The 14,378-nt window shown below is 46.3% G+C and overlaps 1 protein-coding gene across 1 annotated transcript in view; it reads right to left on the minus strand.

Annotated features, from left to right (window-relative positions):
- The window catches only part of Rhobtb3 (Rho related BTB domain containing 3), a 64,356-nt gene that overhangs the window by 19,310 nt on the left and 30,668 nt on the right, over nucleotides 1-14,378 (minus strand). The window contains exons 6-8 of the mRNA XM_012512929.2: nucleotides 12,012-12,394; nucleotides 7,403-7,515; nucleotides 4,122-4,242 (exon numbers count right to left, since the gene is read on the minus strand). Of these exons, the coding sequence (XP_012368383.1) occupies nucleotides 4,122-4,242; nucleotides 7,403-7,515; nucleotides 12,012-12,394 (617 nt within the window). The remainder of the gene's footprint in view (nucleotides 1-4,121; nucleotides 4,243-7,402; nucleotides 7,516-12,011; nucleotides 12,395-14,378) is intronic.

A 14,378-nucleotide genomic window follows, 5' to 3' on the forward strand; every position in this document is an offset into this window, starting at 1 on the left:
CTAATGTAACCACATGGAAGTGAGTTCAAATCCACTCCATTCCATTCAGGGGGATGATGGACACATATTTAACCTTGAAAAGGAGCCAAGATTCACCCAACTTCTTCCAACTCAAAACTTCTCCTTAGCACCATCTTTGCTACCTACAGGTGCCAAGAACAAAGGGACGGCCAACAGTGAGTCACGCAAGCCCACCACCAGAAAGGGCCTTTCAGATCCCTGGGCTTCACCCTCCTTGTGTCACCAATGAGACCACGGAAAAGACCAGACCAGGCGCGTCAAGTGATCTGCACAAAGACCCCTGGGTTGGGATCAAAGCCAAAGTCCGCTGGGCATGGTGGCACACCCCTGTAATCCCAGCTCTCGGGAGGCTGAGGCAGGAAGAGCCCGGTAAATCCGAGTCCAACCTGGACAACAGAGCAAGACTCTGTCAAAAAACCAAAACCAAACAAAATGCCATTGTGAGAGCTGGGACTCCATGCCCAGGCCAACTTCCTGAGGATCCTCCCCGACAGCTGACAGCAGAGCAACTGCAGCCAGGTCCCCTTCCATCCATTCCTGCTCCTCTCTGCTCCCAATCTGGGTCCTGGGTGGGGAAGGCTATGAATCGCCCCCCAGCAGCCACTGCACGCTCTCATGACAGGGAACCAGCTGACTTGGCCGTCCCGACCGACCGACCGCGTGGGGTGGTGTGCAGAGCCAACCAGAGGTTGGGAGGTGACGGAACTGAAGGAAACTCCTACTCTGAGGAGAAGCGGTGCTCTCCTTTCTCTTAAAGTGACAGGTAACATGCGTTGTGTACTCATTCCTGTTAAAAACCACGCTTGGTCTCAATGCGTCCCATGCTCATCATAAGCCACAAATTCACGTTCTCTGATTTCCTTGGGAGGCTGCTCTCAAACTGTGTGCACAAGTGACAGCCCGCAGAGACAACCCTCCCTGCTCCGGCAGGCTCACTGCGAGGCACAGCCTTCCTGAACAGTGTTTATGCTTTGGGTTCTGACTCCCAATTTCAGGACTATTTGTCTAACTATTAAAGGCAGTTACTGTTCTAGGGGCCGTAGGGGACCCAGTGAGGAAACACCAGAGCCTGCCTTAGTGGAATTGTTATATTCTCTCCAAAACTTGAGTGATGACTTTCTCTCATAATCTCTCTACACACACACACACACACACACACACACACACACACACGCACGCTGACACTCATTGGGAAACAGACCCAAGATAACATCTGCATGTGAATGAGGGGTTTGAAAACATCACAAACTTCAATCAAGGATACCTAGGTGACAAAAACAAAAAAAGACCAGAAACATCTCAGGGCTAGAACTTGATTGTGCCTTAAGACATCAAACCTCTTCGGCCACTATGAGGGTATCAAATGCTGCGTGAGTGGGAAGAAGAGGCGTCCCAGGAGAGCATCCGACCACATCTGACCAAGACCCCACCACCCTCCCCCGCTGGGGAAAGCAGGCCTCGCACTCCGCAGCCAGGCTGCGAACACCAGGACGCTCTCTTCACCACGTGGCCTGGGATCCCTACTTGTGTTTCACCCTATGGAAAGCCTGCCCCAGCCGCCATCCAGGGCCCTCCCCCACCCGCAGGTCCTGTAGTCTACTCAGCAGAAGTGCAGTCCACCCCAGCAGGGCAGCCGCAGCAGGGGGCCCTCCCCGGCCCTCCCCTTCCCGGGAAGTCAAGGGCAAAAGAGCACTCAGCCTCCCCAACATTCTTTCAGAAGACAGACACTATCCTTCCAATTTTCTAAAATTGAGCTTTTTAAAAAATTAAATTTAGAAACATAGAAATACTTGTTTTATTTCTTCTGAACAATGAGCGTAGTCTTTTCTGTTGGAATGCAGAGCTTCTTAGATAATTGCTACAGAATTATGTCTCCTGTATTTCTTTTATAGGGGCAGACCATAGCAAGCACTTTCAGTAACCCCTTTCACCATCAGAATTCCACCCTGCAAGCTCATGTGGAAATTCTGTAATCACCAGAGCCTTTCTCACCGATGTGACTTATTCCACCTATAATGAAGAATTTATGGAAGCTGGCTTTAGGGCTACATTTTGGGTTTTACTTTTGCATCTCCTAAATCAAGGTGTAATCGTATTATGAGTTGAATCAGAGTCCATTTTATGTTTCTCTAATGTGATGAGAAGGTTACAGAAAATGTGAAACTTCTTGTTAGCTTTTTCCCTCTCCATTTCTTTTTCAATGTACATTTCAAGGTCAGACTGTCCCATTTGAGGGCGCCAGGGCCACGCTGCATTAGGTGCTGAGAGTAGTGCTGAAGGTGCTTGGCAAGCTCCCAAGTCACTGTTTGCCTTGGCAAGTGACCAAAGTCAAAAGCAAACGAAGCTTTCTGGGGAAAGACATTTAAAAGTAAATGACCACGTTACCCGCCATACATTTCTACCATAAAATTAGAATGATGCCTTCTTGCCAACAGCCCCTCAAAAGTTCTACTTAATTTATTTGGAAGCCACTCCCCACGTCCTTCTTGCAGAAGCGAAGGCATCTCACAACTCAGTTTTAAGCTTAGGCTTTCCGTGTACTACAGCGGCAGAACTATCCATGTGAGCGATCGGTAACGGCCGCTCCAACAGCTCCTCTTTATTACAATTAGACTAGCAGTCCTTTCCCATGGAGATAAATGCAGCTTGCACTTGCCTGGTGGAAACAGTGCTCAGGGCTCACCGTGAGAAATAAATGCCGCAATATCTGTGGGCGGCTGCGGTGGGCCCGGCGTGCCCCACACTCTCAGCTCCTTTCTCTCAAATAGAGAGCAAGGAACAAAATAGCGAGTGGTAATAAATTGTAAAGGAGCTATTTTCAGACAAAAAAAACCCAAACTAGAATCTTAAAGGAATACACAAAAATACATCTGACCAGTCACCCCATCTTTTGCTAATCCCCCATTAGTGAAGTATACAGGAAGGAGAGGGGGGAATACTAAGAGAAATAATATAATTTTTCCCCATTATTTTATTGAGAAACAAACAGCAATGAGACAGTTTCAAACCAAACTGGTAGGACAGTTTCAATAATTAACACATTGCATACATTCTTCCTAGTGGTTAACTGCTGTACAAGATGCGGACATGATATCCTATTTACAAACACCATTAGAACAAATCCCTCTATTCATTAAGAGAATGTCTATCCTAACCACTTTGAATACACAGATACAAAATAGACATTCATCTGTATACCCTTTTTTTGTTAAGTTGTTATTTTAATATTATAGGTGTGTAAACTCAGCAAAATATTCCAAAAGAGTACCGTAGCCCATAATAGTATTGGGTCTTCTGCTTGACTGGCAATGTCAGAAATTGTTGACCTGAGTCCCCTACAGCTCAACATAACAGCACGGCTTTATTTCTTATATTTCGTTTTTATACTTTTCTGCTGGATGGTTAAAACCAAGGTAAAGCAGGACCTATGCAACAAGAGTTGTAGCTTTTGGGTCTGATAAGGTCAGTCAAATCCCCTCAGGATTTTTCCTGAGATCCTGTACCTCAGACTGTAGAGCCTTTGTCAGTGTCAGCCACGTGGATGAGACATGGCCATTGCTTGGCCAATGTGCTCTCTGTGAAAGCCTGAGAGAATGTTTTCTCTCCATGTGACTCTCCTCAGGCACACTCTACATCATCGATCACTTTCCTCTTTGGCTCCATAATCTCCTTGATCAGAAAATTTGGGACACTACCGAGTTACATGACGTTACAGTACAAGTTCTCATGTCCTGAGTCTTAATTGACCTTGGAAGGCTAGGGCCAAAATGTTGGCTTCCCTTGTGGCCCTCCTTTTTCTCTAATTTTGGTCTGCAAACTTTGGTTGTTAACCATCCAGAAGACAAGCTTATTGTTATTACCATACAACTTAGGCTGTTAAGCTTAACTTCACTGTCTGAATAAAAGAGAAATAATATAATTTTTTTTAAAATAAAAATACTGTATTTCTCTGGATTTTGCTGAGTTCTAGTGGGGTGCTACTCTGTCCTGCAATAGGTAACTGTCCTTCCTTCACCCTAGGGAGTCAAACCTGAAACAGAAAGTGAGGAAAGCGACAAGAAATAAAAATACATAAGGAACTTAATGAAGTCGACCCGTACCTTGTATTTCGAAGACAACATCAGCAAGCATTGGTTTATTTAGGAAAAACTTGAGGGAAGTATTGTAAAACCACAGAGGTTTTCGGGCTTGGTAAGTTTTGCAATTCCTTAGGCAGTTAATCTATAAGGAAAAAAAAAAACAGACACAAGGGGCAGTTGTTCAGTCCACTTCAATATGGGCTGGTGTGAGAACCTAGAAGACTAGACATCTTTGAAGAAATAAGGAGCTCCTCGATGGGGACTGTGACGCCAGCTTTCCGGGGATCTGAGACCGTGGCCCCCCAGTGCCCCTGGCACAGGGCAGCCTTCGCCTCCTGATGTTTGCAGCAGCAGCAGCAGCAGCAGCAGCAGCAGCAGCAGCAGCAGCAGCAGCAGCAGCAGCAGCAGCAGCAGCAGCGCGGGAACCGGCCAAGAGGACACGAGCCGTGAGCCAGCGACCTGTCTGCCCCAGAGTCTGCCAACAAGTCTGACTTGGGGGTATCTAGCAAAATGGGCTTCTGTAGAACTTCTGGTTCTTCTTTGTGGGGAGCTGGGATTGAAGGCATGGCTTCTGCACTGAGCTACTTTCCCCGGACCCTTTATATTTTATTTTCTATTGTGAGACAGGGTCTTGCTAAATTTGCTAAGCTGTGTGGGCTTGAACTTGACATCTTCCTGCCTCAACCTCACAGGGCTTGTGTGTGCCACCTGGCCAGGCTAGCCTGTCTGATTTTTTCATTAGGAAAACACATAGGCAAAAAATTTAATTTTTAATTACGAAAATGCATTCTCCCGGTATCACACATGTCTTTCTATGCTTCAGGGTCTCTCCATTGTTTCCTAAAGGAATGAACGTGAACGAAATGCCTGAGCGCGACACCAAGCTGGCTCGTCTCCATCCTGCCTGCCGATCTTATCTTCCAAGCATGCTTCTGACCCACAGCAGAACTGGAGACATCCAGAGAAAGCCACCTGGTCTCTGGAAACGCCTCTTTCATCCTGTCTCCTCCCTCCTGCTTGCTCCACCTGGCAGCCTGGGGACACAGCCTCTGTCTCTCTCAGGTGCAGCTGCCCTGCTTCTCCTGCCTGTGGTCTCTCTCTCCAGACGTCTCTTATCTCTCAGTCCAACTCAGTCCAACTCTAGGAGTTGAAGGCAGCCTTCCGTTTCCTGCGCTCCATCCACTTCTTTTCTTTTTATTTTACCTCAATTTATTTATAGTGAGCAAGAGAAAAAAGCCTGAGCAACACCTGAGAGTAGAGCTGCCCAAAAGACGAAGCAGCCATAAGCCATTCTGAGCGGCATCTGGTTTATCAGGAATGTCACCTCACAGGGGAGTAGGTAACCCCTCATTCTGCAATACTTCTTTTACTCATTTCTGATGGCTCCACCCTTTTCCCTGGCTGGATCTCCAAGCCCTAGTCCTGGGCAGTTCTCTGCCCTTCTGCCTACGCAGATGGGGAGATCAGAAAACTTGATGCCTAAGAAATAATCTGACAAGTAACTGCAGCAGTCAGGATTAATGACCCCTGCTCCCCACTCTCCATTAATCTACTGCAGTGTAAAGTTTTAAATCTCTTGAGCATGGGATGACTCTCTTCCTCCCCACAACGGAGAAAAAAACCACTCCAGAGTGGGATCCGAGAGCAAGATCCGGGCCCTGCAAAGTCCATGCCTGGAGCCTACACATGCAATGTCACAATACACACTGCGGAACTGTGGTGAGTCCCCACTCAGCGTGGCGTTTTGTGACGTTCAGCAGATGGGACAGGACAGAAAGGTAGAAGAACTCTTTCCTCCCACTGTAGGAGAGGGACGTTCAGTTCAGTATCATGGAATCCTGCGGGGGACCCAGATTTCCCAGGGGGAATCCATTTCCTTCTCAGTACTCAAAAATCCGTGTAGAGATTCGGACCCAAGGAAGGCCCAACTTTAGAACAAAAGTGAAACTTCTGCCCTTTCCATTCATATGAATGCTACGAATAACAATACTACGGCTTTTATGTAGATGTCTATTTATGAATATATACGTGTCTGTGCATGTAATAGACAGTGAGAATAGGAACCTACATAGATTCCTTTGTCTCTTCTGTAAATTTGAGAAAAATAAGGAAGAAGGTGATATTTGTTGAGAACACAGATGTATGTGACATGCACGGTTGATAAACGAGTTAACCAGACTGCTTTGTAAAACAGAAGGTTTACGCGCACAGCTCCGCAGAAGGAGTCTTCAGTTGAACTGGGTGGCAAGGGGGCTGCTGCCCGGCCAGACCTCTGGGAAACCGGATGGCTTTCTAATGCTCGCTTCAGTTAGTGAGGCAAAGCAAAGTTCTGGGCCCTTCAATCCATGATGCTTTGTTTAAAAGGTGAAGACTAGTTGGGATCTAACATTAAATTTAAATTTAGGGGCCAGGGAGATTGCTCAGTAGATTAAGTGCTTCCCTGGCAAGCGCAAGGGCCTGAGTTCAATCCCTGGTTCTGTAAAAATAAATGAATAAATAAATAAATAAATTTAAATTTAATACAATATCTATTTTTAAAACTATTAATTAGAAAATATAACTTAAGCTGTATAACAAAGTCATCTGTACTAAAAAAATGGAAGGAATTTACTTTTCTGTATATTTAATGTAATCCCCTTTTCTGGCACCCACGTATACCACTCATCTTTTTTATTATAGTCACTGTGTTTATCACAATCTGAAATAAGAACATACTAGCTAAACTGTGCAACACACTTGTCTTAAAATTTAACAAATCTACCTATTAAGACCCCACAGACTCTACAATCCAAGTCACTGGAGTTTTCATGCACATTTTATGGCTCTATAAAAGGGATAATCTTGACCCTCGTTTATAATTTTGAATCTGTGCTTGAAAGAATACTTAACTGCCTACCTGGGGAAATACATTTCTCAGAATTCCTGCCCTGTTCCTGAAACTACTCGGGCTTCAACCGTGAGGATCGGGAAGCAGCCCCTCCCAGAAGCGTAAGTTGAGCTAGCTAAGCCAGCAGCCCTGCATTCCTGATGCGGACCACGGATTCCAGAATGTAGTCAGGATGTTCCACAAGATGGAATTCCCAAACAAGCTCTTTAAAGACATGACTCACACAACTTTAATGATCACATAAATTAAAATCTAAGTGAGCAATAACAAGCATTTCTATATAAAATATTTAAATGGAAAAATATAATCAGAGGAAAAAAATTAATATGTACATATTCTTTAACTCGTCTAAAGGCTAAATGTCCTCATCATAGTATATCAGCTATTAATGCAAGAGTCAAACATATTAATTTACCTTTCCTGGCGTCTTTAATATACATTTAACTTTCTCAATGACGTTAGACACATCTCCAGAATCTTTCAACTTCTTCCTGATAGCATCTTCCAGTTCTTCCCACTGAAAAGCACCTGTAACGAATCAGCACAGGTTATATTCCTTGGCCACAGCAGGGGATAAGAAAACTAAACCTCTTACTAGATTTGAATCCTCTTGTCCAGGTACAGTAGCTCTCTTAACTTTTCTTTACCAAACATATGTCCTAATAATTAAAGGACACAGGGCTGGCGAGATAGCTCAGCAGACTAAGTGCCTGCTTAGGCAAGCGCAGGGACTGGGTTCGATCCCCAGCACCACAGGCTGTGCTGACCCCACCCCCAGGCGTGCTGAGCCGGCCACCAAACCTGGCACAGTGATGCACGCCTGTAATCCCAGCACTGGGCAGACTGAAAACAGGAGGATCACTATAAGTCTGAGCTGCACAGTGAGACCTTGTACCAAATACATTAAAACACACACACACAAACATACATTTAATAACTCTTGAGTTTTCAACAGACCAGTCAGCTGCCTCCCTGAAATTATCTGTGAAACTCTGCCACTTCTCCCCCTGCCTGCCACCACCTCTCTGTAACAGTGCTGGTCCTTCCCAAGTTTGAACTCAACAGGCTGAAGAAGCAGTGACAGCCATCAGGCAGAGGGCTGTGCAGCCGGAGCAGAACGCCTCCAGAAGCTCCTGCGCACAAGCAGGCCAGGATGGATGCTGAGACGCCTGCAGAACCAGACTCAGGAAGGCTGCAAGGTCATCTGCTGGTGCGCTGACTGGCCAGGCCCCAAGCAACACCACCCCACCTGTCCCGCTTACTCTTCTCTTTACCCCAGCCCTCCTCAAACCACCCCTTCCTTGGCTCCCTTCAGTTTGCCTCCCGCACTGTCAACCCCTTTTCCTCTGTGCCTTATCAAACTCCTACTACACAGTCAGGGAAGCATCGCCTTTCCTCAGTGTCCCCCACTTGGCCTGAGCAGCATGCTAACCCACCGCCCTGCTCCCTAACATGCTTTCCCCCCCTTGGACTCCATGCTGGGACACTTCAGAAGCTGGATTCTGATGGTGACACTCCAAGGGATCGCCCTTAGTGCTGCGAAGACTCCAGAAAACCCTAACTCCTTAAGGTATAACTGTACAAGTGTAGCGTGGGGGGCACAGATCGGAGACCCAGTCTCTACCTCCTCTAGTAACTGGCACGGTTTTAAGCAGGCACATCACCCTGCTGGGTAATTTCAGGTCCTTCTCTATTCCCAATCCACTTCTTCTGCTGTTTCCTGCCTGCATCCACCGCCTTACTGATGCCTTCGTGGCTGAGGAATGGGGAGGCCACCCAGTGCACACATATGAAAGCAAAGAGACCAGCAATTGCAGCCAACCTACACTAGTTGAAGCAAAGTAGACCAGAGGGGCCAGACTACTAATCCAGAGGCTTTGGAAGCCCTTGCAGCTGAGCCCCTAAGCTCTTGGCTCTCCTGGGCCTCCAGTGCGTCCTGGGAAGCCTGGGCCCTGATGTGCAGCACTTGCTATTTCTGTGGTATCAAAACTCCCATCACAAACACTGGAATGGGCCAGGCATGGCGACTCACGTTTATAATCCCAGCACTGGGGGAAGGCCGAGGCAGGAGGATCGCTAATGTGTTCAAGGTCAGCCTCGGCTATAAAGCGAGTTCAAGGCAAGGCAGAACTGCATAGTGAGACCCTGTCTCCAAAATACTAAGGTGTTTGAAAAGAGCATGCTACAGAATAAATCCAAGAAAAAAAAAAAGTCCAAGAGCGAAGAACGCGGCGCAAAGTGAACATGAAAGCTCAGTGCTACCTATTCATCAACTCTGGCAGCATCAAAGCATGTGGCAGGAAATTCGAAGGGCCCTCTGTGACAGGGAGGGCTCAAAGCTGCATTCCTGAGGCACTTACAAAGATTTCACTTCCTAACTCTCTGAGATCATGTGACTCAGGAATTTGTAAGCACAAGACTGTGTCAAGTATTGTAGGAATGTTAACAATTGTATCCTCAGAAGGATTATTCCCAGAAAACCAGGAAACTGCAGGTGGCACTTTGCCAGTGGTCCTTCTTCCTGAAGCACTGGACCTTCAATACTTACCTATTACACCATGTTCCTCGCCTATCCAGTGGAAAATGCATACAGATGTTACCCAGATGGACACATAGATGGTGACCATTCATTCAAAACGTTGATCAGGAAAATAAACTGAAGGTGTAAGACATTAACCAGACTATTATAAATAAAAGACTATTTAATAAAAGACTAAATGTCCACGGTGTATATATATTATATGATGTAACATATACAAAATCTGGAACCCTTCAGAATAATAAGTATGTTACTTAAAAAGAAATAAGATGCTCTTTGTTATTTAGATCCTTCTTAGAAGGGGGTAGGGAGGAGAACAGCAGGAAATAGAGTTATTGTGATTTTTTAGCTGCTGTTTGCTGGGGACGACACATCCCCGCCAGGCCAGGTCAGGCCAGGCCACGGGCGTCTACCCAGTCCTCCTTAGTACAGGCTACCACACTTTTGCCAAGAAAGCAGGGATAGCAAAGTCTCCTGAAAGTCTGAAAAGCTTTCAAAGTTTTGAAATGTTCCAGAGGAAAAGAAGTGCTGGAGACTGTAAGAATGTAGACTTAAATTTCCTGTTCAATTCGGTCAAAAAAAAAAAACTTTCTAAAAAACAGTAACTTCCACAAGGAAGGACTAGAGGGGAAAAATAAAATCTCCTAATGTTCAGACCTTTTTTTTTTTTAACGTGGGTTTTAATGGTGATTTCTTTGCTTGTCTCTCAATGAATTTTATCCATTTCTCAAGTTTTTTCTTTACTGTGTAAACATAACTTTATATCTTTTGAAGCAGAATAAAATAAAACTTTTGCTGCAGTCAGAGGTTATTTTCTGTGAATAAAGAACAAAGCCAAGGCACCTGCTGGACCCTCCGACAGCATCAGGGTCACGACAGCCCTTGGTGGGGGCCCTGCACCTGTCACACGGCGTCACCTCTTGCCTTGGCTGTCTGGGTGGGGGACACTCTCCACACCCGTCTCCACGCTATTTCCTAATTCCCATCCCTGGCTCAGCTAAGCATCGCCCCCGCCCCCGACTCAGGCCCTAAGTGGCAACAGAGGTCCTCTCCGTGGCCTCCAGTGGAATTCCAAGCTTAACTTGCAGGCTGTGGCGGATCCCCACTTCTTCCCAGGGAATCAATCATCGAACTGTGAGATCATTCAAAACAAGACTCACGGACTCCAGCCAAGGCCACCTGTGGAGTCCGAATCTGCTGTGAGCAAGGTCACCAGTGAGCTGTGGGACTCACCGGCTGAAAGCACCAGTCTGGACTATGACGAGGGGCAGGTGCAGATTCAGGTCATATGTATTCCCACGTATGTGCATTCTCACATATATATTTATATGGGGGAAAATGTGATTTTTTAACCCATATATATCTGCGTATTACAACTATACTTTTCAAAACCATAATCCAATTTTTTTTTTGCCAGCTAAGCCTGCCCTGAGGGCAGGGCTGGTGCAGCATGTGGTGCCAGGGATTGAACTGCAGTCCCCCTGCAGCTGCCTAAGCTTGCCTAAGCAGGCGCTTCAGACGCTGAGCTAACTTGCCAGCCTCATAATTAAAATTTTAACTAATAAAATTATGTAACCACAACCCAAATGAAAAAGCTCAATATAAAATAGAATTTCTAGTTAGTTTGACTTTAAAGAAAATTTTGCAACTACATATGAAAAAGTTAGTATTATTTTTGGAATCAACCATTCCAATGAAAATTATCCAAATACATTATTCCATGTGGGAAAAGAAAATTGAGAGGGAGAGTTTTCAGAAAAGTTCTAGTTACACAATTACTCCCCAAATTATTTTATATCCATTACTTTCCATTCGTACACCAGGCACTTCGAAGTAAGATCACTGATTCATCTTTTTTTTTTTTTCTGATTCATCTTTTGATATGACTCAGACGAAACTTCTATTAGTTAGAATATAATTGAGTTTTAAAAGGATATAGAAAACAATCAGTAAACTGAACCTTACAGATAGGTACATGGTAGAAAAAAAAAAAAAGCCTAAAGTCACCACAGCCGACTGTGGTGGCATATGCCAGTAACCCCAGCTCTCTCACATTCAACCCCAGCCCTGCAGCTCAGTAATCGGGTGAGGACCGCCAACAGAAGGGTGGGCGCCTGAGGCTGCAGGTAGTGGTTATTGGGTTTTTTTGGCGGAACCGGGTATTGAACTCAGGCCCTTGCGCCTTTTTCCACTGAGCCATCTCCCCAGCCCCAAGCAGGTAGGGTTTTATTGTCACACCACAGCAAGTCACGAGGGGCCGCTGGTGCCATCCCGTGTACGCGCGTTGCACAGCGCCATGCACGTATTGAACACGACTGAGCGAACAGTTAAGAAGGGCTGAGATGGTCATGCTGGAATGTACTGCGCAGCCACTTACAGATTCGGTTAAAAAAAAAAAAAAAGACAAGTGAGCCAGAACAGAAGGCAGAAAGCCTGGGCCACGAGCACTCACGCCGAGTGTGTCGGTGAGTGTGCAAGGTGCTACCTGAGTAAATGAAGCGCAGGATGTGGGACAGGCAGGAGCAGAAGAGCGCGTCCTTGACAACCACACGCAGTGGCGGGTTCCCCGGGGAGGCACGGCCGGCACCCGGAGAGTCCCGGGTCACGGCGAAGAGGTCCTGGGCGGCCTGGATGATGCTCGGGTCCTGCACGTCCGCGGCGCTCTTCACGCTGAACAGCAGCATGAACACGTGGCTGACAGCGCAGAGCACGATCTTGTGGGCCTGCGCGACCTCCGGGAGGTCGGGGTGGTAGAACACCACGTCCGCGCACTGGCAGCAGAACAGCAAGTTGTTCAGGTCCGAGTTGTAATGCGAGGCTTCAGCCTTTAGGACGGGCATCTTCTCTGTTTCGAGAAAGAAAATTTCCCTAGAATCATGGACATCACAGGACAGCGATTCACGAACGCCCACGTTTACAACGACACAATTCATAATAGTTCAAGCTTAGAAGAATGGATAAAGAAAAGATGGTATTTATACACCACAGAGTACTACTCAGCCACAAAAAGGTTAAACTTCAGGCATTTGAAGGAAAACAGAGACTGCACGTGATGGCGCATGCCTATAATCCCAGCCCCTGGAAGCCTGAAAACAGGAGGATCACTAGGAATCTGATCTATGTAGTGAAAGCCTGTAGATCCTGTCCTAAATACATAGGAAAAATGAGGGAAAACGGCTGCACCTCAAGACTATAATGTTAAAAGCCAGGCGTGGTAGTGCACACCTGTAATCCCAGCACTTAGGAAACTGAGGCAGGAAGGATCCTACCAGCTTCAAGTCCAGCCTGGGCTACAAAGTGAGCTCAAGGCCAGCCTGAACTGTATAGTGAGACTATGTCTCAAAAAGACAAAAATAAAACAAAAACCAAACAAAAACTCCACAAGGTTTAGTGAAATAAATCAGACACAAGAACTTAAATATCGAATGGCTTCTCTTACATGAGAAACTCAAAGCATAAAAAGCAACATAGAAAATAATAGGAAACAAGGAGAGGCAAGAAGGGAATAAGAAGGGAATCATTAAGGGGGGCTGGAGGGGAGGAGGTGAAAAAGGAGACGCCGTGCCAGGCACAAGCCCACTCCACACCAGGAATGCAACCGTTACGTACTGCTGAATGCTACGAATCAACACATACATGAAAAAGAAAAGAGAAAGAATAAACTGCTTTGGGCCCACAGACCCAGCCACCTCAGGTCTGCTCTCAATGCACTAGGACATTTTTCCATGTTAGGTCGAGCCATCAGGGCTAGAATACCATCGTTTTTCACCGGTAGAACTAACCATTTTAGACAGCCTAGCCCATGGATGCAAACTAGTTCTTCAGGGACTGGGTAACACAGACACACGCGCAAAGGCTGTGTTTATATTTTATACTGCAAATGGGGGAAAAAAATACAATTGACATAAAGAGTAATAAAATAGTGTTTCTCATTAACCGTGTGCTCCAAAATAAAATACTTTCCCGAAGGCTAAGCTTCAATGTCTGGTAACCATCACTGTTTTTTTTCCCAGATAAAACATGCAAACCAAGTATTGAGTGAGTTCGAAGACTCCAACCTCACACCTGCTGAAGTCCTCTACCCCCTGGGACGGAAGAAAGGGCCAGGGCAAAGCTGCTCTGAGGCTCCAGCCTCCCGGCTTCCACCCTGAGGTCTCGGACTCCACTGTTCCAAAGCCCCATGCCCGTTTTATTTTGATCTGGCTCTTCTTCCTACCACAACAATACACTTCCCAGTGTAGCATTTCCTACTCAACACACCTGAAAAAAAAGTGGTACTTCAGCCCCCTCATTTCCAAAAGAGGACAATGTCACCTCCCCTTCACTGGTCTGATTCCCCATCAGTTTCTGTCACACACCCAGCTTCCAATGCCTGCTTTTCCGCATTTCCCAGGGCCCAGCTGAGGGAAGTGAAGGTCAACCAGAAGGACAGGCTATCACCAAAAGCGCTAGAAATCAAACTTCTTTAGTGAAACCGAAGATCCTTCGTTCCAAAGCAACGCCCAGGCTCTAGACAGATAACGAACGACCCCAGGATCCCTGCATCCTGGGCCCTAAGTTATGCACTCCTCACTAAAGTGTAGAAGGAGGAGCTCTGTGAGCCAGGAGTGTTGCCACACACCAGTCATCCCTGCACTATGAGGAGTAGAGGCAAGATGATCACAAGTTCAAGCTCAGCTGGGCAAGTTAGGGGCTCAGCAAGATCCTGTCTTAAAATAATAAAAAGGGGTTGGGGGGCATGACACACATCCGTGGTCCCAGCACTTGGGAGGCTGAGGCAGGAGGAGTGCTGTGAGTTCGAGGCCAGTCTGAGCTACACAGCAAGACACCATCTCCAAAAACCCAAAAGAAT

Source organism: Octodon degus, unplaced genomic scaffold (assembly GCF_000260255.1).
Source record: "Octodon degus isolate 3935 unplaced genomic scaffold, OctDeg1.0 scaffold00009, whole genome shotgun sequence".
NCBI lineage: Eukaryota > Metazoa > Chordata > Mammalia > Rodentia > Octodontidae > Octodon > Octodon degus.